The sequence below is a fragment of the Cotesia typhae genome, unplaced genomic scaffold (genome assembly GCF_013202065.1).
Source record: "Cotesia typhae breed Kobodo isofemale line unplaced genomic scaffold, CoteBio_Ctyphae contig_4, whole genome shotgun sequence".
NCBI lineage: Eukaryota > Metazoa > Arthropoda > Insecta > Hymenoptera > Braconidae > Cotesia > Cotesia typhae.
In genome coordinates, this window is record NW_027423748.1 from 1,769,355 (window position 1) to 1,794,925 (window position 25,571).

At 30.0% G+C, this 25,571-nt stretch overlaps 3 protein-coding genes and 1 long non-coding RNA gene across 4 annotated transcripts; 2 read left to right on the forward strand and 2 right to left on the reverse strand.

The window, feature by feature from the left end:
• Positions 1 to 26: 26 nt before the first annotated feature.
• Rempa (intraflagellar transport protein rempA) lies at positions 27 to 12,893 on the reverse strand. The gene is made up of 4 exons (XM_074242314.1): positions 9,879 to 12,893; positions 9,076 to 9,352; positions 8,107 to 9,008; positions 27 to 757 (listed from the first exon to the last, which is right to left on the reverse strand). The coding sequence occupies exons 1-4, from the start codon at positions 12,692 to 12,694 to the stop codon at positions 454 to 456; spliced, it is 4,299 nt and encodes a 1,432-aa protein (XP_074098415.1). The 5' UTR covers positions 12,695 to 12,893; the 3' UTR covers positions 27 to 453.
• LOC141527322 (uncharacterized) lies at positions 3,733 to 6,657 on the forward strand. Its single transcript, XM_074242743.1, has 3 exons — positions 3,733 to 6,230; positions 6,302 to 6,389; positions 6,546 to 6,657. Exons 1-3 carry the CDS (start codon positions 5,972 to 5,974, stop codon positions 6,655 to 6,657), a joined length of 459 nt encoding a protein of 152 aa, XP_074098844.1. The 5' UTR covers positions 3,733 to 5,971.
• A 3,855-nt stretch (positions 12,894 to 16,748) lies between the features above and the next one.
• On the reverse strand, positions 16,749 to 18,856 carry LOC141527230 (uncharacterized). The gene is made up of 2 exons (XM_074242589.1): positions 18,788 to 18,856; positions 16,749 to 18,700 (listed from the first exon to the last, which is right to left on the reverse strand). Exon 2 carries the CDS (start codon positions 18,257 to 18,259, stop codon positions 17,450 to 17,452), a length of 810 nt encoding a protein of 269 aa, XP_074098690.1. The 5' UTR covers positions 18,260 to 18,700; positions 18,788 to 18,856; the 3' UTR covers positions 16,749 to 17,449.
• A 4,208-nt stretch (positions 18,857 to 23,064) lies between these two features.
• Positions 23,065 to 24,311, forward strand: LOC141527518 (uncharacterized). The gene is made up of 4 exons (XR_012479209.1): positions 23,065 to 23,268; positions 23,335 to 23,759; positions 23,823 to 23,967; positions 24,053 to 24,311. It is a non-coding gene; the product is annotated as an uncharacterized LOC141527518 (long non-coding RNA).
• The last annotated feature ends 1,260 nt before the right edge of the window (positions 24,312 to 25,571 follow it).

Genomic DNA, 25,571 nt, shown 5'->3' on the forward strand with positions numbered 1-25,571 from the left:
TTAGTTATGAAAATGATTTTCGACGCTTCAATTTATAATTTATTATTTATTATTTGTAATATATAATTTATAATTTATAATTTATTATTTATAATTTATTATTTATTATTTGTAATTTTTTTAAATAAAATTTTAATTTACTGCGATTTTAAAAACTTCGCGCATGCATGTGGTTGTAAACATATTACGCGCGCGAAGCGCGCGGTGCATTCTAGTATAAATAAATTTTTGAACTATATATATTTTCTGACTCAGCTCATCGAGCTAGGTCGAAATACACCAAAATTTTTCAAAAGTTGCGTCATAAGGACAAATACAATAGTTAAATTTTTATGAAATCTACTAAAAAATGAAAAAGAAAGAACTTGAATATAGCAAATAAACTAATTCCGTTTACTTTTACAAGTTGTAATACAATTTTTTCAACATTTATTATAGTATTTACTGTTAATATTATAGTTCTTCTATTGTATTATTTTCTTCTAGGCTCATATCCTGTAAACTGTTTTCGTGATAACCAAGAGATTTTAATACGTTAAAGTTATAAAAGTAACTTAATTGAATTTCTGGTTTCAATCGTCTCAATTCTTCTACAGTACTGCGTGCTTTTTCTAAATCACCCAGATTCATATAATGCTCAGTAATGATAGAAAATAAATCGCCAATTCTAACAGATTTTTCCAAATCATTGTCATAAGTATCAAGTAACTGCCGAACTTGCACCATGGCTTGCTCCGTTCCTCCACACTCAAATAGTCTGAAATAAAAAAAAGTTAAATTTACAATCGTTATTTTGTAAATAAGACAAATAGTCTAGTCAACAAGTGCTTCTTTTGTCTACTTTTTTCAGCACTCCTGAAAAAAAATGAACAAATATGTCATTCGATTCGGAATTGTGTAGATGACGATATATTAAAAAAAAAAAAAAAATAATAATTCGCTTCGAAAAATTGCAAAAGTTAAAAACAACTAACTAAAAAAAAATTAGGAAAACGGTTGACCCTAAAGGCCATCCCTGCAACTTCTCGCTAGTTCCATACCTAAGCTCTCAAAATTGCACTTATGACGTTTTTGAGCTAACATCGAGCTCAAATTATAATTTATGTGCTATTTTGAGCTCTCCGAGCTCGAAGAGTTAGCAGTTCTATCTAGTTAGCTATTTTGTGCTGTTCTGGCTCAAAAGTCAGATAAAAGTTTAATAAAACACTATTCTTTAAATTTAAAACTGCAATTACTTTCGAATGACTAAACTAATCCTCATGCGATAAGCATTATTCAACGCAGTTTTTTAAATTCTATCATTTATTTTTAAATTCAAATTCATTAGACCGAAAAGTTCTGAAGAAATTACTTTTCTCGATTTTTTTCGTTACCGATATCTCACAAACAAACCAACCGAATTTAACCGGCCCAGGAGCGATAGACGTGATTTTTTTATGTTAAGAGCTAAGTAGTTTTTGGAATCGATCAGTAGAGCCGTTTAAAAGTTATTCCAAAAAAAAGCCAAATTCGAAAAAAGTTATGAGAGGTTTACATACATCCACACACACAATGCAACAAAACTACAACTACTACACTGATAGAAGAATTTATTAACTTTTGCTACAGCTTATGTTAGAAATTTGATGACCAGTTTCGGCAACAGATTGTCGACAAGTTCAAGTACAATTTGATGTAAACTTCCGGTAAACATAGCTATCAGGGGCACTTCAAACCTTATCAGATTTCATTTTAATATTTTCGTAGACTTATCGAGCATCGATGACAATACAGACGATAGCAGTAATGCCTGGGTTAAAAATGCATGAGAGTTAATTCGTTTTTAACCCAGGCATTAATGCTCACATCTGTTCACTAATTTGATGATATTATTCCATTATTCAATTTGCAGAATAAGATTTGTTAGTTTATATAACTTTCATCTATAGTCGATAAGGCAGGAATTAATGTTAATATTATCTTTAACCGATCTAACATTGACAAATTTTCGAATATCAAAGAGAATTTTAATTCAACAAAATAAGCAAGAATTTAAGTTTACAATTTTTGAGGAAAGAGCCTTGTTCGCTATTGTAATGAAAGGTGATTGAGTTACCGATTAATTTTGCTCTAATAAAAATAATACTTTAAACAAAACTAAAAAATTTGGAAATTGTTTGACCGCGCAGGCTAACCCTAGGAACTTCTTGCCAAGTTTGAATTTGGAGCACCTTAAAATGTGTTTTTTGGTTAATATTTAAGCTTTTTAAGTTCAGAGCACCGTTTCTAGCAGTTTTAACTCAAAATTTTTTTATTGAGGAGGTATTATGGTCGAAATGCATGAATTTCAGGTAATTTTTTGAAGTGCCGTAAAAAAGAAAAAATCAATATTTTTAGTATCCATTTTTTATAAATTATTGATTAACATTATAAGAACAGAGAACAGAATAAAAAAATTGATAAATTTGGAAATTCAAAACATTAGCAGCTGATGAAGCCGAAGCGACATTACTCTAGATTAATAATCTCTTTAATTTTTTCATTTCAGATTGCTAGAAGGGTTGGAATATCGTGGGTATGGTCACGTGCCAATTTTTTGAGACCCCTCCACTTCATCAGCTGCTAAGTTTTTGAATTTGACAACTCCTATAAAAAGCAAAACTCGAAATTCCAATTTTAAGAGGTCTATCACATAAGTTACATTTTATCCCACTCTAGTGTAAACATAGCAAAATTTTTTTAAAGTTCCGTCATGAAGACCAATACTAGACCTACAGATAGATTTCTAAGAAATCAACTAAAAAGAATATCATAAATTCCCGGGTGAAAAAAATTATATATAATTCTATAGAACCATATATAATCTATATATGATTTCATATAATTTACATATAATTATATATAAGGTAAAGGGCCCTATTATGAGACAGTGTCCATATTTATGATACAGGACTGAATTATGCGATAAATAAAAAAAAAAAGATCGAGTTAACTTGAATATAAAAATTATAATAAATCGGTATTTAACTAAGTTTCTAAGATGATCCTTTAATTTTATGATTAATTTAATAGATATAATTAAAAAAATATTTGAAATTGCTTGGCTTAAAATTTGCGCTCTTACAGACCTTTAAAAGGAGTGAAACAGCGACGAGTATCCAATTTTGTAGCCTGGTAAAAAACATTGTTTTTGTGACTTTTATTCACGTGTTACATATTAATTGAAAGCTAAAGAGTTGTAAATTGAGTGAGTATAAGTATTTTTAAGTTATTTTTAACAAAAGTATTTAATTTTTGGGTGTCTCATAATACGTACAGTTATTTGCTTGCATGTACGGTTTTATGAGACACTTTATTAGGTGTCTCGCGCAACATGGACATATGATTTTGTTTATAGTCCCAGTTAGTGAGACAGTGAGTTTTAACAGTCATAAATATAAGTAGTAATTAATAATTTATAAAAAAAACGGTGTGTATGTATAACTGAGAACCTAATTATTGTATAAAAACTCAATTTAATATTTTAGTAGTAAGTATGTCACATTTATTAGTGAAAAATTATGAATCTAACCTAAAACTCTGACAGCATGCTGATGTACAAAATTCATTTTTAATTATTTCAAGTACTTAAATTTTATAATTAACTTGTATAATATTCGAAACATTACTATAAATATTGATTTTTCTTATATTTCAGATTATATAACAACAAATACTTATAAAAATTTTTTTAAAATATGGCTAAAAAATCAACACAATCGAAGTTGAAAAAGAAAACAAATCCTGCAAAAAAATATGTAGTAACGTCTGAGAATGTAATTAAAAATTCAAAAAAAAGAAAATGTCAACGATTGAATTACAGTACAGAAAATGTTGAAAAAGCTTTAAAAGCTATAAAAGATACCGGAATGTCTTTAAGAAAGGCTGCTGTTGCCTTTGGTGTACCGGTTGTAACTTTGGGGAGAAAGAAAAATTTAGATCCAGGAGAAACCAAAAGTAAAACTGGCCCAGGCATAGTTTTGAGTGATGATGAAGAAAAACAGATTGTTACATGGATATTACATCGAGTAGAGATTGGAGTGCCTGTTACCAAAAGTGAGTTATTGGACAATATCCAAAAGTATGTCAAAAAAATTAAGAAAAAACACCATTCAAAGACGATCGTCCTAGTCGACACTGGTACGAAAACTTTAGAAGAAGGCACCCCGAATTGTCAATTCGAAAACCCCAAAAATTGAGTATGACTCGAGCAGCAGTAACGCAAGAAGATCTTCAAGATTGGTTTGCAAACAACAAAATATATTTAGAGAAAAAGATTTATTGAGTATTCTTCCGAGTCGAATATTTAATTGTGAGGAAAGTAGCATTAGTTGTGTCCTGATGCTGAGAGTGTGTTGGCAGCAAAGGGGACTCGTGCGGTTTACAAAGTTGTTGACGGTGGTAAGGAAGCTTTAACAGTATTATTTATGTACAGAGCTGATGGTATTCATGGTCCTCCGATGCTCTTGTACTCTTATAAGAGAACTGTACTAAAAAAATAATTGAGAATACTCCAAATGGTTGGGGGATTGGAATTTCGGACAACGGCTGGATGACAACCGAAACCTTTTATGAATATATAACAAACGTATTCTATCCTTGGCTAGTCAAAGAAAATACGGAGTTTCCAGTAATAGTTTACATGGATAACCATTCAACCCATCTTAACTTGCCATTAGTAAATTTTTGTCGAGAAAAAAGATCGAATTGATTATGTTGCCGCCAAATTCCACCCATATTATGCAACCACTGGATATATCGTTTTTTTGCTCGACGGGCAGAAAGCGTCAACTTTCGGCCCGCTGCGCTAAATGAAGTTGCCACTTTCTGCCTTCGTCGAGCAAAAAAATAGCATACACTCCTCGGGAAGTAAATAAGAAAGCCTCAGATCACATGTTTGTTGACCTCGGCTTCGACTCGGCCAACAATTACATGTGATCTGAGACATTTCTTACTTTACTTCCCGCGGTGTGTAATATACTATTTCCATCCATTTAAGGAATCGTGGAGAAAATGTGTACCTAAGTGGAAAAATGAGCAGAGTGAGACATCAGTAACCAAAGAAAATTTTCCTCTTGTTCTTCAGTATACTCTGGATAATATGCCTAATGCTGAGAACGTGGTTCAGAGTGGTTTTCGAGGATCAGGGCTCTATCCATTTGACTCTAAAGCGGTAGATTACAATGTTTTAAATAAGGGGAAGAAATCAAAACAAAAATTTGAAAATAATGACATTTTTAAGGCCAATGAAGTTACAGAAGAACAAAGATTTTTACATGAGTTTGAAAAAATTTACAAGAGGAACTACTTTTGGATTTTTATGCGGCAGCGAGTAGTGGATCATGGACGGGTGATGTGGAGAAGAAAGCTTTGTTTGATTATTGATTACAAATTTACAAAAATTCAACGGGTATTTAAAACAAATAATTACATTAACTTATTTTACAATTATCAACTTTAAGTATAATCGAACTATTTTTTACTTCATTTACAATTAATTTATTTTTACTATTGATTTTTTGAAATTTTATACGTACAACTTTTTTAGAATTTTATATATTCGAAATCAATTTTTCAGCTAACATAAATTTAATCTATTTTAAGTTTGTACTAATATTAACACCTTTTTTTTTTTTTTGTAGAATATCTGTTTGAATAATTTGACATAAATTCTCTTTAGTATATACATATAATCATTTCAATAATAGGTGAAACTCCAAGAAAGAAACCAATTATCTTGAGCAATGAGGTTTTACATGATCCCAAAATCCTTGATATTCTTAAATATAGGTCGCGTTCTAGTCAAGAAAACAATGTTGAAGATGTTGATCCAGGAATCAATCCCTTAATAAATAATAGAGCAACTTATAATGAAGAATATGAAACAAATTTCAAAGCAGACAGTTGCGATACAAGATGGCAATCTGTCATTATTTTCGATAATCAGACGAGTATGAATAGCGACGAAAATGGTGTTGGGGCAATCAATGATACTTATGACATTGTATGCGATCTGCCAGTTCAGATAATTGATCAAAAATCATTAGTTAGCACTAATCCCATGCCAGACACACTTAGCAAACATTCTCCGATCGCTGCAAATTCAGGAGTTGCTTCTGATAACAATTTACTATTACAAAATCAAAGTGATCCTATTGACGTACAATCACTCCTTATAGACAAATGTTCATATAACCAGGATTATCAGCAAGGTACATACATTTCAAAATAATACATTTCACGTATTATTTTGATTTTATTAATAAAAATCATAAACTTTCAGGACTTGAAAATAATCAAGAAAACATTTGTAAATCAATCGATCGACAAAGTTCAAGCGTGAAAAAAATTCTCCAAAAGCAGACAAAAAGGTAATGTGAAATTTTTTTTTTTAGATTATAATTATGTATCAAAAAGGTATTTAATAAAATTTTCGCGATTTTTAGTTTTAGATAATTCGCCTAAAAGCCATTCAAAGAAATATTTACATTACCTGTCGAATATTTACCGAAAAAAAAAAGGTGTAGAGTTGAAAAGTCGGGTAAATCAAAATTACCTTCTGTTGGAACATCTGACGAATGGTATCAGTCTGAATTGGAAAAAGAAAAAATTAAGAAACAGCAGCAAGATAAAAACTAAAACGGAAAGAATTACAAGACGAAAAAAAAAAAGCTCCAGGAAAAAGTAAAGGAAATTCAGAAAAAATTAAAAGAAGAGAAATAAATTATTTATTATGTGACTATTGAATTGTTATTTTGTAACAATTTATCTAATTTCTTTGATAATTGTGAAAAATGATCTCATATTAATAAAAAAAAAAAAATCATATAGATATCGCTTTACTTATTTTTCAGCTGTCTCATAAATAGGGACCTCTTTCATGAGACATTGGGGTCATATGTCTTAAAACTGTCTCATAAAAGGGGTCATAAAGGTTGTTAGAAAAAATGGTTTATTTTTATTTATTTGTTAGATAAAATTGAGTTTAAATATATAATAGCTGTCTAATAATGACAGAGAAATGATATAATACCATCCAAATGGTATTTTTCTCTTAAATACTTTTCTAAGCAGTGAGAATGTCCCACCTACCTTAGAATCTGTCTCATAATAGGGCCCTTTACCTTAATTACATATAATTTATATATAACTATATGTCATTACATATGTTCGTTGTTAAGATTATATATAATTTTTATATAACTATATATATAATTACATATAATTTATATATAACTATGTGTCATTACATGTGTTCGTTTTTAATATTTGCTCGAGCATAAATATTCAAGTTCCCATCAAGAAAACCTTCGGATGTAATCAAAAAGCGATCATATTCGTGGGCTTCATAATTAATTGAATTTCCCAACAACAAATAAATTTGTAACTCTCGAGTTTGTTCAGTATGATTAATTTCTTCTAAGTTATATTTAGGTATTTGTACACCTTGAATAATTTTTAAATTATTAACTTCAAGACTTTCATGTATCTTAATTTAGAGGATTTATTAAAATTTAACCAATTAAATAATTGTCTTCGAATAAATTAATTTATTAATAGTCAATAAATCCTTCTATCAGTATATATTGATAATTAATAATTTACAAACAAAATAAGAAATTTTTTTCATTACGCATCGATCATGCTTACACTTTGCATTACTTGTAGTTGTTAAAAACCCTATTATTCAAGTAAGTCTCATAGGTAAACAGGTAAAAAATAAATCTTTCAAGCGTCAGGTCGCAGGTTCGGTTCCCGCGCGTGATGGTTTTTTTTTCTATGGAAATAATTCTATATAATTCTATATAGTTATATATAATTATATAAAGCCATTTTCATGTATAATTATATGTTGTATTATATATAAGTATATCTAATTATATATAACTTTTTTTACCCAGGTTGGGATTCGTAATCTATGTCTTCAATAACCTAGTAATAACCATCACTAGGAATTTTAGTGTCAGATATAAATTTATGTTTACAAGTTAAAATACTATAAGTCTACATGATCGTTAGTTTCCCCGGTGGAGAAAATAGTAACTTTTAAAATCTTTTATGAAAAATCTTTTATGAGATATTACTTACTTTTTAATCTCCAAAAACCGTTTTATTATCATTATTTTTGTATTGACCGCATCAACAACTTGCTTATGTAACATCGGATCTTTTGGTGAAATCACTTGCGACATACATTTAATTGCTTGATTGAATGCATCTATTGCTTTTTCATAGTTTTGAAATTCATCAATCTCAACTTGAGCACATGCAATGTAAAAATTAGACAGTAAATCCATTGTTTTAGCTTTTGAATAAAAATTAATAATATTTTTAAGAATATTTGGCTGGTTCTGCCAGTCTAATGATTGTAAATAATTTCCAGCCATAATATATATATCTCGTTGTCTTGAAACTTGTGCAAAAAAACAAATTTTTTCAGTATCTCCAGACTTTAAAAGAGATTTCATTGCTTTGAGTTTATTTCCAGCTTGAGTAAATTTTTTAGTTGCTAAATGATAATTTCCTTGCTCAAATGCTATTTCCCCTACTTTTTCCAAAGTTAAAATTCGTAAACGTTCACTTTCTATATCATTATCCGCTCTGTCAATTGTTATCTCTTCGGCTAGATCTTCAGTTAGTGGAACGTTATATTTCTGAATCAAATTTAATACTTCTACGAATTTTTTACTTTTAGCTAATAATTGTATGGCTTTATCAATTTTATTATTTTTTTCGAAAAAATTAGCACATTTCACAATAAATGTTGGATCAGTGTCAGAATTTAAATCAGAAGTAATTAAATGTAAAATATCGTATTGTTGTGTATTAAAAGCTAGAGCAAGGGCTTTTGGAAATATACATGACTGATGATATAATAATATTGCCTTATCTGGTTGATCATTATCTTCATAATATTTTGCTATATCAACCTTTAACTGTCTGGGAGCTAAAACTGATAGAGGCCAAAGTTCCTCAATCATTTGATTTTCCTTAAAAAAAAAAAAAAAAAATCTCAATTAAAATGGAGAAATTAATTGGTTTTTTCAAAAACTGTACCTTACAAATCCTGACTGCATTAGAATATGCTTTTGACATTGTATAAAAATAGACTGCTTGAGTAATATTATTAACTGATTCATAAAATGCCGCTAAATGATATGCAGAAGCGGCATGGTTTGTTTTCATTACTAAATTACAAGCTTCTTCGTCACGACCAAGAAAACAAAGTATTCTAGTTACAGCTAACGTATTTTTCGCACTTTCGTAAAGTTGTAATGCACATTCAATCTCCCCTGTAGACTCAACATATTGAGCATACCAGTTTTTTGTTTCCCTATTTAAAAAAAACAAATAAAAATTTGCCTGCATAAGGTAAATGACCCCGTTATTAACACTGGTCTAGTTGTTTGATACTTGCAATTTTATTCTAATTAAAAAAATTAAGTTGAAAATAAAATAATGATGAAATGTATGTGAAACCAATTTATTCGTGATGTGATTGGTCGAATATATCTTAAGCATTAAAATATATGCAAAGTCTATAGTCACAAATTTAAATTTAAATTCTAGTGTTGTCAAAAGACCAATTATTTTAAAATTTACAATTCAAAAATTATATTTAGTAATTTAGTCTATTTGATTTTTTTTTCTAATTAATATAAAACTGCAAATGTCTACAACTAAGCCAGTGTCAGTAACTGGGTCTTTTACCTTACTTAGAAATAACTATATTCATCAATTAAAAAAACTCTAATAAATTCACTCTGCATAAATATAAAATCATTATCATATCACGCAGAGTAGATTTATTAATAGTATATTTGACAACGTTAATAATGAAGTTACTTAGGTTTACGTACTTGTCATTTGAAGTAGCAAGATATCTATGAAGTTCTTTAGGCTGGTTAAAGAAAATTTTCGATATTTCAAATTTGTCACTATTTGCTTTTGTGTACATTTTAATTGCTTCTTCAACATTTCCTCGTTGTTCTAAAATTTTTGCATAATTATAGAAACTTAATTTTTCCCTTATTTTATTTTCATTTACTGCTAGAGTTATAGCTTCAGAATGTCTGTTACAAGTTTCCAAAAAATGACCAAGAAGATCTAACCTTCCAGCTTCACGAAATAAACGTTCAGCATCAGCATAAAGTCCTAATTCAACAGCAAGATTCGCGATTTTTGTTTCCAAATTTAAATTTGAATTGATAATACTTTTTCTAAAAGCTTTTGTACCTCTTACACATTTCATATGGCCTAAACAAAGAACAGCCATACTTAATTGTTTTGTTTTTACACAAATTTTAGCAAGACTTCTCCACACAGTTTCATTTTTAATAGTTTTAATTGATTTGAATGCTTCATCTGTATTAGCCATGCTTATATGAAAACTAAAATCCATAATAGCTTTTCTAATAGTTTCATCACAAAAACCTAATTCTTCAAACTCTCTCATAAATAACTTGGTTAATTTACTTCCATGGCTTTCCTTTTCTGAATCAAAAACAATAATATAAGGAGATTTAACTCCTATAAGACGACAATAAAATTCCTCTAAAGAACGATAATCATGGATTGTTATACCATGCTCAGGAGTAACAAACATTGAAACTAATACAACATTTTTGAAAACATTTGACATTCGTTTAATATTACAAAAATTTTGAATATTATAACTTGGAATTGTTTGAGTTTGACATACAAGTACTCGGGGATCTATTACATCCCAACAATGTGTTACCACAAATCTTCCCTGTGATTTTGAAATAACTTCTGAATAGTTTTGGTGATTTTCACTTAATTTAGCATAGTCAAATTCAAATATTTGGTCACCCTCAATATCCCATATATATAAAATCGAACTAGGTAATAAATTTGAAGTAGCAACAGTAATCGATACACATCGACAATCAGAATTACATTTTGCTTCAATAATTTCGGCAAAATCTTTTATAACATCATATACTGCGAGAGTTCGTGTATGAAGTTTTGCTAGACGCTTATTCAAATCCCAAATCTTTAATATACCATTGAGCGATGCAACTGTTAAATACTGTCTTGTTAATTCCATTGTAATGGGCTCACCTTCTTCAGGTAATATTGGTAAATTTTGAATAATATTTCCTTTTATTGTTCTGAGTTGAATGAAAGAACCAGTCAATATAATCAATGTAGATTCATAAATGAGAATTTTTTCAACATCACACTGGAAGGATTGCTCAATCAATGTGTGTAATACCTCACTTTTATGAATACTATAAGTTACTATTTGTTTTCCTGAAGAAACGGCGACATAAATTTTATTTATAGCTAATATCTGTACTTGAATATCGGTAATTAAGCTACAAGATTCATTTTCTTTTTCTATTATTAATTTAGTCGGTGAAACTTGACTGACACAAATATCTTCATTGTAAGCAACGCACACAGGTTGTTCGTGAAAAATAATTACGTTAGCAACACAATTAGCTGCAAAAACAGGATATCTCAAAAAAGCAGCACCCCACGTTAATTGTTTCACTGTACCATCAACAGTGCAAGATTTTGGAGTAAAAGGCCAGCCATATTCATTATTACAGGTTAAAAATTCTCGTTTCCAAAAATGAATAGTTCCTAAATTAGTTCCTGCGGCTAAAGTTTGATTAATTTTACAAAATGTAAAGCTAACATAAACTTCTTGAAAGTTAGAAATATTTTCAGACGTTAACATTGTTGGAGATAAAACATACGTATTACCATTTTGTAAATTCCAACATCTTAAACTCAATTCCCCGGTAAGCATGGCTAGAGTATTATTTCCGATCCAACATAATTTATTTTTTACTTTAAAATCATTACTTTTACCAGACAACTTGACTTTTATCATTTCTGTGAGTTCTCCAGTGAAAAAATCAATTTGAAATTGACTCACGTTAAATCCTTCTGTCATTACAACTATTGAATCTCTCGATTGATGGTGGAGTAAACCATATAATGTTATTCCACTTGTATTTAATACTTGTTTGCAATGGCCTTTTCCATCAATATAATAAATAAATCCATCTAAAGATCCTATGAAAAAGGCATAGTTATCTTTTTGGAACTGAGGAATTTGAACTGCTGTTCTTGGTCTCCAATTGTTAAATAAATTTAATGATCGATTATCATCAGTAATAACTTTTTCATCATTTAAATTTTTCGGTGTAAATATAATTGGTCTGAAAGTAATATGAGTAAACGACTTCTGTAGTTCATGATGAAATATAATCAATAGTTGACCTTTATTATCTACTCTCCATCCAACGATAGATCCAGCTGCATCTGCAGATACTAATCTGCCACCATTCTGACTCCATTCTAATAATGTAATAGAATCTCTGTGCGGTGTTCCGACTTCAGTAAATTCACTCCGTTCAAAATCCTCAGTCCAAATTTGAATGCTACCATTATCTTTACCAATTATTAATAATTTCAGTTTTGGGTGCCAACTAAGTGACGAAATTTGAAAAATTGAAATTTCATGAGATTTTAAATCGTGAATTAATTGACCGTGATCATCGTAGATAGTAACGTAAATACCTCTATTTTGTGAATAAGCAGCAATAGCCAATAATGGAAAATTCGGATGCCAAATAGCATAATTATTAATTGAAGAAGGTACTAGATTTTGAATTCGATTATCAAAATACAATGCCATTATTTCATTAATATGACTAAGCACAATTAAAACATAAATTATTTATTTGTGATGTTTGCTTTTCATTTAACAGTGAGCGATATAAGTGTTTCAAATCATAAATTTGTTCAAAAACAAACATTGATACCTTGCATCGATAGGTGAAAATATAGGTGATTTCAGGTAAACATACTCCATTTCATAACAAAGCTTACTACCTGCTCATGAAAATTTTTAATCCTGGAATCTGAAGTACAAGAAATTTATGGATGCGTTCGGATGGTCGCTTACATGCTTCCAGCACCCATGTTTGGAAACTCAAAGGTAGTTTTCCAATTACGGGAGCACAGTGCGACTCATTGCTACACGGTGCCGCATTAGCACATGGTCAGGGGTGAGTAGTTACGCGTAACGAGCAGTTTCCTACGTATGTTACGTAAACTACCCTGATAGCCAGCGCTTTCTCAGTAAGTGTTGACTTCCAGCAGTTACGGTTAATTTATACATCAAGTTGGCGGTAATTCTTCTCTCAACAACAGTTGTAAGCAAATTGACGGAAATCTACGGCCGCAACTTGAATACAAGTTAACAATCAAACTTGTAGTTAAATTTCTTTTCAACTTTACTACAATTTGAAGGAAATACTTGTACAGCAAGTTTTGACGTCTATTTGCAGAGTAAGTTATAGGTAACTAATAGGTAATCGCTCGCTTTGCCAACTCTTTCCGTCAAGTTTGCTTCAAATTGCGGACGTAGATTGACAGTAAGTTATAGATAAGGTGGCTATCAGGGTACGTAAAATACTTAAATTCCAGTATTATACTGTTAGGCCTCCATCTAGTTGCGAATTGTTTTATTGACTCGAGCGTTACCTACCGTCGTTTTTTCGCTCGGGAGTATTAAAATACTCGGTTCCAGTGCGGGAAAAGGAAATTTGAATTTAAATTAATTATACTGAACGACTTGTTATTTGGTTATTAAATCGTGTAAAATGTACTTATTTCATTTATTGACTAAACATTTAAATATAAGATTATGATTTGAATTACAGAGGGTAGATTATACAGTTCTGGGCTCTCAAGGAGAAGTGAGTTACAAAAATGTCGGCTCGAAACCTCCGACCTCACGTCTCCCCTCCGTACGTCACACATATATACTCAAACTATTACAATTCGTACTTCGCTTGACGCTTACTCTAATACATACAACTAAACTTATCTCGAAATACACTTATACTTATTGCATTTTACATGTATATCTACAATATAAGAAACTGAAAAAAAATATATATATATATAAATATATATATATATATATATATATATTAGGGTGGTCCTTATGTTGGGTTTTTGAAATTTTTTTCACGATAGTTCAAAATCGGTTCAAAATCTATAAAAAAAAATCATGCCAAGTTATAGCTCTTAATTTTAATATTAACCCGCGCCCCCCGACGGTCAAAGTTTTAAAGGAAAATAACATGGGAAAAGTTATATTTTTACTTTGGAATTTTTACGTCATAAACTAACCAACAAATCACATCAAAAATATTTTTTCTAATGCAAAATTTAACGGTCTATAAAAAGGTCTCTTATCATTTTTTGATAATTCTAACGGTTTTGAAGTTATTCGAGGTCTAAATTGAAACTATAATCTTTTTCATAGTTTTTTCTGGTCATTTAATAATTCAACAATTATAGACGGGTTATTATTCATTAGGGTGGGTCAAAAAAATCGAATAATTTATTTTTGATTTTATACTCTGAAAAATAGGTTCGTAGACACCTAAAAAGAATTCTCTCCAAGTATAAGCTCTTAATTATAACGGGAAGGTCCTCCGCTTTGCGGGTTTCTATTTTTCGAATAATCAGATAAAAAAATTTATATCTCGCTTCCAACTGCTTGGAAAAATATTCCGTGGCATAGATTTTGTGAGAAATTGAATGCTTTAAAAAAGGTCTCTTATGACTTTTTCAAAAACTCAACCGATTAAAAGATATTCATAGTTGAAGTTTGGCTATTTTAAGGAAAATATTCGTTTTTATTATGAATTTTATAAGTCGATGAAAAAAATTATTTCGGATTGCGGAACTCATGATTTTGTAGGAAATTTACTGCTCTACAAAAATGGTCTCTTATGATTTTTGATTAAGTGAAGCCGTTACGAGATATTCATCGTCAAACATTAACGAATATCAATATTTCCAGTTTTTGATCAATAATTCGATAAATTTTAATTTAAACTATGAGTTTCAGGAAAATTTACATAAATTTGAGTTTCGATCGATAAAGAAATGTTATAATAAGTTAGATAAAGAATTAATGGAATTATCATTGATTTTCCTTGGAGAAATGCCTCAAGAAAAGATTTCTTTCAAACGTCCTGGTGCTGTTCATCATGCTAGATGGATGGCTAAGGCCATTTATAGTTTGAAAATGTATCTATTCAGAGATGAATTCAAACTCTCTCAGAAAGAATTGCATGGTCTTCGTCATTTCTGTATTTTTATAGTCACATTGTATTTAAAAGCTTGGTTTTCATCAACTTCTGCAACAACTGCTGCTTATCATGACTTGCAGTTTATGAAAAATTTATTGGAGTACAAACATATCAATCCTTTGATTTCTTCAGCTACGTGTGAAAAAATGATTTCGCACTTATGGTATTTGAGCGATGAACTTGCCATTTTATCACTGTTTGACGATGGCGTTCCATTAGAAGTAAAAAAGTATTGTTGAAGCTGTTAATACTCGTGAAGGTACAGATTCTAAAGCTAAAAGATTTTTAATTGCTAAAAAGATTTGAATTCATTGGCGCAGAGAACTCTGAGTGACTTTGTGTCTAAAAAGTCATTAAATCTTTTCAAAATCTTCGATCTACCGTATGACTTTCTTGATGTCGATGTTGAATTATGGCCTACTAATGAGAGTTATCTCGAAAATAAAGAATACTTTCAACAACTAAAAGTTGTCAATGATTCAGCAGAGCGAGCTGTTGCATTAGTCAGTGAATATAATCAATGCTTGACAAAAATGAAGAACAATTCCAGTACTTATTGCAAGTTGTCAAAGAACATCAAAAACATTCCCAAATTGTAATAAAAGAAATTATTTATAGTAATAGCGTACTGTTATGTTAAAAATATAGACAATTATATTGCAATTGATAATTCAATAAAAATTTATCTATAAAAAAGTTAAATACTGGTTGTTTCTCACTTGATTCAATACTTTTCATATTAAATTTGACAAAGAAATATGTCATTCACTTCAAATTAAACTAATCATTGGCTATATGTCGAAAAAATGCTCTAATTTCTTGTTTTAATGCAATCAAACAAGCTCAAGACTGAAAACAATATTAAAAAAATTGTTTATAACATTTCTTTATCGATCGAAACTCAAATTTATGTAAATTTTCCTGAAACTCATAGTTTAAATTAAAATTTATCGAATTATTGATCAAAAACTGGAAATATTGATATTCGTTAATGTTTGACGATGAATATCTCGTAACGGCTTCACTTAATCAAAAAATCATAAGAGACCATTTTTGTAGAGCAGTAAATTTCCTACAAAATCATGAGTTCCGCAATCCGAAATAATTTTTTTCATCGACTTATAAAATTCATAATAAAAACGAATATTTTCCTTAAAATAGCCAAACTTCAACTATGAATATCTTTTAATCGGTTGAGTTTTGAAAAAGTCATAAGAGACCTTTTTGTAAAGCATTCAATTTCTCACAAAATCTATGCCACGGAATATTTTTCCAAGCAGTTGGAAGCGAGATATAAATTTTTTTATCTGATTATTCGAAAAAAATAGAAACCCGCAAAGCGGAGGACCTTCCCGTTATAATTAAGAGCTTATACTTGGAGAGAATTCTTTTTAGGTGTCTACGAACCTATTTTTCAGAGTATAAAGTCAAAAATAAATTATTCGATTTTTTTGACCCACCCTATTATTCATATTAGATTACTTTTTTTACTTATGCATATAATTTTGAACTATAATTTACGTGAAAAGTATTAATCAATTAAAGAAGTGTATTATTAATATTTTAATGAATCGAAAATGTACAAACATTACCATTTTTATTTTTAATTACAGATACTTTCATGAAGTTTTTACATTAGTTTTTTTAAGTGCCTCAGGAAACATTTGACGATGATCTTTAACCAATTGTAACACGTATTGCATTTGTTTTTCATCCTTAGTATAACGATTACAAAAATCTTGCACTAGTTTAACTCCTCTTTCAGCACAGTCATTCACAACCGATAGTTTTCTAGCGAATCGTAATGCAGTTTTAGTGTTCATTATGAGCCCATTCAGAAGGATGAATCTTTAAAAATTCTGTTTGTAACTCGAATCTATTGAAAAAATTGATCGATTCTGCAGTTACGAAAAAGTCAATATCATTATATAATAATTCAGTTATGCTCTTAGTTTGAAAGCGTTTATCACTACATTTTTCACTAGTATAATCCAAGTCTTCTTCCGGAATATCATCAATCACAATTGTTTCTTCTTCTTTACGCAGCTTAGCGACAATTTTTAATTTTGTTTCTTGTGAAACTTCCTCATCAAAAATAGCCATGATTGCTAATTCTGGTGATAAATACCACAAGTGATTCATAAATCTACTAATTGCCACAGTAGCAAGATTACTGTTGATTGCCTTAAAGTTGTTGAGTTCTTTTATAAACTGTAGATCATGGTACGGAGCTTTGACACTATTTGACGACGAAAACTAAGCTTTAACATAAACCATTGTCACAAAAACACATATTTGCCGTAGTTTATTATCTTCACCTTTTTCAATGACAATTGCTCCCGAAGCATGTACATTTTCAATATATAAATAGCTTTTGCCATCCATCGTGCATGGTGACAAGCTCCTGGCTTACGAAAACTAAATTTTTCGGGGATGACACCGATAAAAACTAAAGTAAGCTCTAATAACTCTTTGTAATCATCACGAGGCAGTTGTGATGCAAGAGTTTCAGTCGCAAAAGTTCTAATAGATTCAATTTTTTCATTTGTCAAGATATTATCATTTTTCGGATCATCTAAACCTGTTTTGTAACTGAGTTTATTTAAATCTCCCCATTGCTTTTGGAATCGGATAAAAAGTGGAACATTAGGACCAACAGTATTTGGAAAAACAGCTTCGAAGACATATCTTAGGACTATTTCAAATATATGATGCCTACATGGAAGATACAACAAATCTCTTTCTAACAATTTTTCCAGTAATGCAGCAGCACCATTACGAAGGCCTAAATTTGAAGGAGTAGTGTCACAGCATATTGCTTTTACAGATATGTCGAATCCCCAGTCACATAATGTCTTATGAACTACAGAAGCTTGTGCCATTCCAGTTCCATCTTCACTCGTTGGTACACCTAACATAATTTCTTTACTTTCTGAAGTAATTATTACAGGCAATCGATGAACAGTTTCTGTATTTAACAAATTAGGTAATAATTTTCCATCCCAATGTACAACAATAGATGATAACTTTAAGTCTTGGAAATGTTTTTTATTTCTATTGATTTTGACTCTCGCATAGTAAGCCGACATCGGCGAATAGATGATCGATTGACAATAATGGAATTAATATCCACTTTTAATAATTTTAAATCGATAAGCGACTGACAAATAGCTGTAGTTACCCTGGTTAAAAATATTGATTGAAAAGGATTGAAAATGATTGAAAATGATGAAATTAGAATACTTTTGAATAATTTCAATTCTTTTTCATGTATATATAGATATACAGTTCACATAGGGTGACTGATTCCCAATACTTTTCAATCAATATTTTTAATCAGGGTATAAACACAGCATCTCTGTCGCTTACTTTACAACGGTCAAAAGTAGCTACAACTCTTTCGTTGAGAATATTGTGAGTTCCTCTTATATTTCTTGATTTAAATTGGCCGGCAGTAGTTGCAATGTATACTTCTCCACTAGAGACTGATTGAGCACTTCCTTGGCTTGATAAGAGTTCAACGTTTTTGTCTATAAAAAAGGATAATGATAAGACAAAAAATATCTTCACTATAAAATAATAAAATATCAATGAGTAAGTTGATTATTATAATTTACCAAATAATGATTTTTCTTTTTCACTTTCCAATTTAGGTTTTTCGAAATCCAATTGTTTCTCTAATTTTTAACACCAATTTCATCGTCATCGCATTTCGTCTTAATATTTGCAATAAAACCAATTCGTTCATCTGATCTCTGATTATTCAAGAATTCTTTGGAATTTTCATCAACCATTTCAAATACATTTGACGGTGCGATGTCAAATAATTTTTTAATGAACAAGAAAATTCATTTTGTTTTTTCACAGCAACTTCACTCCGATTTCTATGTTTAAGAAGTATGCGCCACTCATCATACAGTTTTTTCAACTTATCTCGACATCTTTGCACATCTTGAACGGGAATTCGAGCTTTCTTCCAAAACACAATAATTTCATCAATCACTGCAGCAACACTATCGGTGATAGTATTATTTAAAATACGTGTATAAAAAAATAACACTTTCAAAGCTTGCAATTTCGATGGTAATTTGTTACCTACGATTTGAACGTCAACATCACCAATCAAAAAAATGTTTTGACGTAAACGTGATAACTCCATATTTAACTGATTACTTAAATATCGGATAAATGAACTCAAAAAATTTATTTATATATCAAAAAGGCATCAGTACTAGTAATTGAACGATTTTGATCAAGCTGAGAAATAAATGTAGGTTATGAGTAATCTGAGAATTAATTTTAGTGTTAGAGATTGAAGTAAAATCTAATAGATGGCAGCATGATCAGTTTCTAAAATGTTTTTAACGAGAAATCAAAATTTGAAATTGGAGTTTGTTGATATTTGTACCAATAACAATAAAAATCGAGACAATAGGTCCCGAATTTCTTTTGTATCCAAAAAAAGTTAAAAATCTTTAAAATGTTCGACAGTTCAGGCTAAAAAAATGAATTGGTGTTACTATTATTCCAAAGTTACAGTTACTTTGAAAATTTTCTAAACAAAAAAATCCAATGAGATTATAAAAAATAACCGGTTCATGATTTATGAACTATTAAATGACCAAAAAAACAGAAAAAACTATGAAAAAGATTATAGTTTCAATTTAGACCTCGAATAACTTCAAAACCGTTAGAATTATCAAAAAATGATAAGAGACAAGAGACCTTTTTTGTAGACCGTTAAATTTTGCATTAGAAAAAATATTTTTTGATGTGATTTGTTGGTTAGTTTATGACGTAAAAAATTCCAAAGTAAAAATATAACTTTTCCCATGTTATTTTCCTTTAAAACTTTGACCGTCGGGGGGCACGGGTTAATATTAAAATTAAGAGCTATAACTTGGCATGATTTTTTTTTTATAGATTTTGAACCGATTTTGAACTATCGTGAAAAAAAATTTCAAAAAACCCAACATTAGGGTGAAAGACCACCCTAATATATATATATATATATTTATATATATATATATATATATTTTTTCAGTTTCTTATATTGTAGATATACATGTAAAATGCAATAAGTATAAGTGTATTTCGAGATAAGTTTAGTTGTATGTATTAGAGTAAGCGTCAAGCGAAGTACGAATTGTAATAGTTTGAGTATATATGTGTGACGTACGGAGGGGAGACGTGAGGTCGGAGGTTTCGAGCCGACATTTTTGTAACTCACTTCTCCTTGAGAGCCCAGAACTGTATAATCTACCCTCTATAATTCAAATCATAATCTTATATTTAAATGTTTAGTCAATAAATGAAATAAGTACATTTTACACAATTTAATAACCAAATAACAAGTCGTTCAGTATAATTAATTTAAATTCAAATTTCCTTTTCCCGCACTGGAACCGAGTATTTTAATACTCCCGAGCGAAAAAACGACGGTAGGTAACGCTCGAGTCAATAAAACAATTCGCAAGTAGATGGAGGCATAATATAGCCAATTTGGGGCTATACAACAGTATACAACAGTATAGCCGAAAATTGGCGTTAGGGCGTTCAACTCGCAGTAAATAGATAAGGGCGGAAAAATAGATTTAAATTTGAATAATTTAAAATGAATTATGTATATATAAAATGAATTTAAAACACTTAGATTATTTTAGTTTAATTTAGATTTGCTTTGCGCCCAAATCTATTATTTATTATTCAATGGTTTACAAAATAAAAAAAATACCGACAATGATTTCGGGAAATCTAAATTCGCGTGACGTACTACAGTCTTGCTTTTTGATAAAAGTCCTCTTGTTCCTTGGTTTTCGACTTCCTCGGTTGAGATATTCATGCCTTTGGGGGTGGGAGAGTCCCAGAAGGTAGTGAGGGTAGTTGCGCGCGCCCCTGCAACTCCTGTCTTTAGCTAGCATCCCTTCTCGAGTTGGCAATGGGACCACGCTGAAATGACGTCACGATGACCCATGACGTTCCCAAGTCATTTGCAGCCAGCCTGGATGTCTGGTTTTTATTGTCTAGTCTTAGATATTCGAGTAATCCCTTTTTTAACGAACGTTTTGGAAAATAGTTGGAAAATCCAAAAGTGCACGCCTCATAATCTCATTCATTACAATAAAATTGAGATTATTTGTAAATATTTCATTTGAATTCGCGCTCTCGTAATAGATAGCGCTCTAATAACAGGTAGCGTCATCTGCTGGATGCACTAGGTGCATCACAATATATATAGATATACCACAGTACTTGAAAAAAAAAAAACAGTCGATATTTAATTTATTAAATAATAATTAAACTACATCGAATTATACTGTGAAAAGTAATAGGCTTCTATTCCTCAAAATACTGAAGCCTATAAAAAAAAACCAACTCAATAAGTGAAGTATTTCACACGTTATCATGATCACAAGATACGAGATCCGCACATATAGACACACGGACGTCCAAGACAGAACTTTTTTAAACAGTTTTTTAACTACTTTAAATAACAAAAATAGCATAACAAATATCATGAGTATTAAAAATAGGGGTTTTTCTTGATATGTATGTGTATATATTATTTCACAAGTGCAATATGTGATAAATAAGCCTCTTAAATGATTATGACAATAAAAATAAATAGAAATTCTGGGTTTTGCCAGTTTCGTAAAGAATATTTCAAAACGTTCGGTATTTTATTCTAAGTGACCATTACATATAACGTAAACTTATTTTAACAAAGTAGTTTTTTTGTATGTCTAAACTACAGAACCGTAATAAAAGTTTTGTAGATTTTACCTTGGGAATTTTCGATGATTATAAATTCGGCTATACTCTAAAATTTATGATAGAAAAATTCTCATACTTAACAATAGAATTAAAAATAGAAAGCTTACAATATTTAAAGATTCTTATTTTTCTTACTGATATTATTATAATTGAAAATACATATATTTTAAATCTTACTGGGTTTTTCCCGCTACTATTTATTGCAGCCATCTGCTTATATGTAATTCTATATTAATATATAGAGAGCGTTGTGATCAATCCTTTCGAATTCTTCACAACAATACATGCAACAAGAGTGGACACTTTTTAGGCTCACCAAACTTAGCACCCCAAAAATTTTTTTTTTCGAATTTTTTAATTTTCATTCTCACATACCATTAGTTCGTTATTTGTTCCTTATTGTTCGCCATAAATAATTGTTTGTTCGCTAATTGTTTATTTATAAAAAATTAAATAAAAATGCACTTTTAAATTAGCCCCCTATTTGCTAATTACAAGTTTTTTATGTTTTAATGAGCCTTTCATTATTAATTAACGTTTGTTCTTCCATTATTAACGTTTGTTCTATCGTTAAAGTGTCTGTTTTTTCTTTAATTATTAATTTTTACTTAGCTGAATAATTATTCAAAAGTACATGTGTTGCGCATGCGTCAATTTTATGTTTAAGCCGGTTTTTTCAATCACAGTGACAACAAGGAAATTTAAAACAAGTTATTCGACCGGAAGGAAGTTAGCGTAGAATAATTTTTTTTTCAATTAAACCATATGCCAATCAATTGCTCTTTAAATGCTCTATTAGAATCCGTAATTGCCCCACTCTTATTACTATTAGTTAATTTTTTATTAATTTTTAAAAATTTAATTTTACTATAAAACATAAAATATCCACTTTTTCAAAATTTTTTTGTTCAAAGAATTGTTCTCAATTTGCTCTATTGATTAAAAAGAAAAAATTATAATTTTGCAATATTTCTAATAATTAATAAGAAAAAACTATTTGCATGCAAATTGTTGCACTATGACGTCATCGGTGGTCGTTGAATCCACTAAAAGCTGTGTTTACATGAATCCTCATTACGACAATTTCATGTTCACCCTAATGTTTATAGTTTAATTTTAAGGTTATATATCCATGTTATTATTATTATACTCAAAAATATTTAATACTATTTATTAATTAATCATTAATTATATTATTACTCCTGCTCAAAAATAAAAAACCGTCAGTTTCAGCGATCTATTGTAGGTAGTTTAACGAACAAGTTGGAGCACTTCAGTGGCATCCGAAGAAATCTTATATGTTACTCGCTGGATCTGAAGACAAGTAAATATTTAATTTAACAAATATATTTTTTAAAGGTAAATAAATAATGAAAATAATTATTTTTAGAACCGCGAAATTATTTATTGACTGTCGAACGAGCGATACATTCAAAACGTGGGAAACTACAGGAGAAGTTGAACGTGTTTTGTGGAATCATTTTGAACCCAGTTATTTCTTTGTAAGTATTGTAATTCAGTGACATTCGGCAAGGACAGCACTTGAGGGAAATAAAAGGTCACGATAAAGAAATAACTGGTCTATCGCTCAGTTCTTCGTGTGCAGGATTTTTAGTATCCGCATCTGATGATGGAGTAGTTAAAGTATGGGACGCATTGAGTCCACAGTTATTGGAACCCGTGTGGGAAACAGAAACTAATCTGGAGCCATTCAGTGTCTTCATTTATCTCCAAACAGTCCGTTCACTATCGCTGTCGGTGGTGACCACAAATCTCACAATTTCAAAATCTGGGACCTGACGGAAATTTTTAATGGTAAGTATTTTCATTTTAAATTACTTTTGAACAAAATACTAATTCTCACGATTGATTTTTTAGGCAATGAAATATTTAGGTCAAGAAGATTGGTTAAGCCAGTCCCGAGTGAGGAAGCTGACGCGGAAAATCCTGAAGAGACTCAAGAGATGGAAACTGATGAATGAATTAGATATAAAAGGAAAATGTGTAACTAATTTTAATCAAGGTGTATACTCATTTCTTCTTTATGGAAAAAAAAATTTATCTGTACAAAACAATTAAGTTTAATTATATTTTCTAAAAATCCTTAGTTCCTTACGAGCGCTGGTGATTTAAGAAAAATTAGTGATGTAAAATTAATGATGTTGAACATCAACATGAGCAGGCGCTGATTCAGGTTTTGCAGACATATCATTGTAAGTAACCCAATTACCTCCTAATCGTCGGCAGTAAGCAAAGTAGTGACCCGTTACATACGCTGCTACTCCAGATAATCTGAAAATTGATAAATTTGTAATGAATTAGTTATACCAGTGTCCATAAAATACAAATGTTATAAAAAGCAATAAATTTACCGATAGCGTAGATTTATTTCAGATCCATCATCACTGTTAAGTTTCAGGTTCAAATGAATAGGAAGGTCACTCAACCTACACATTTTTACTTTCTTTGTAGTGCTATTGTCACGTATATCTAATTCTATAAATAGATATTCTTTCGGAACAGTAAAACGAGTTGCTATAGCTTTGTTGCAAAATCGGCAACGGACGTTGTAAATTTTATGATAGAACTGCAGAGCCTTTTCAAGAGCAGTAAAGCCTTGTCGAGAAATTATCGAATGATTGGCACTAACAACTGGAAGAGCTCGTGTAAAAACTTGACACAAACTACTTGAACACACTGTTGATTCAATAACGCTGGATGCATCTTCAAATAATATCTTCCAGAGCTTGATAATATTGTCCGTACAATTAATCCTTGGAGCAATCATGATTTTCGTAACATCCTCTTTGAATTCATTTTCAGCATAAATAGGATTTAAGATAGACATACGATGTTGATATACTTCTTTCGTTGCTCCGGTTTTTATAAAGTGTTTTAAAAATTTAAATATTGAAAGATTCGAATTAGTTATGAAATTATGATAATGAGTATTATCTATTGCAACGGTAAATATAATTTGAGATATAGTGTCAAAGGGACAAGTATTCAATGCTGTCCACTTCTTTCCTTCAAATTCAACCGGACCGGTTTTATTACCATTACATAATAGAAAGTCCTTGCGTTTCTTGATACATTTAGATTTTTTCTCATCCACTAAATTGTTTAATAATGCAGCTTCTGGACAACTTTTGAAATAATGACCAACTTTTTTATTTATAGATTTTTGTTTCATCATATTTTCCAAAGCAAGAGATAAAGGATCACTATCTGGTTTCAATGTCAAAAATTCTCGAGTAATTTTATTCTCATTATTTTGTACTTCATGTGAACTATTTAATTTACTAGGATCATTTTCATCGGAAAAGTTCATGGATGATGATAAATTTAAAATATTATCATCTATAGTATCTGAGGATGTAATGCTCATTGTTTTACAGTCAATTGTTGATCGTTCTACATCAAAACTAATATTATCTTCTACGTTAATAGGACTAATATTTATATTAAGATCCTTGTTATCCTCTTTAAAACTTGCACTATAATTGTGATCATTATGATTCTCAGACGTAGTCACAGAGTTATTTTGGTCATTTTTGTCTTTTGATACATTTATATTATCAGAAAATTCAGTATGATTCTCCGGCATGGTGAATAAATCATTTTGAT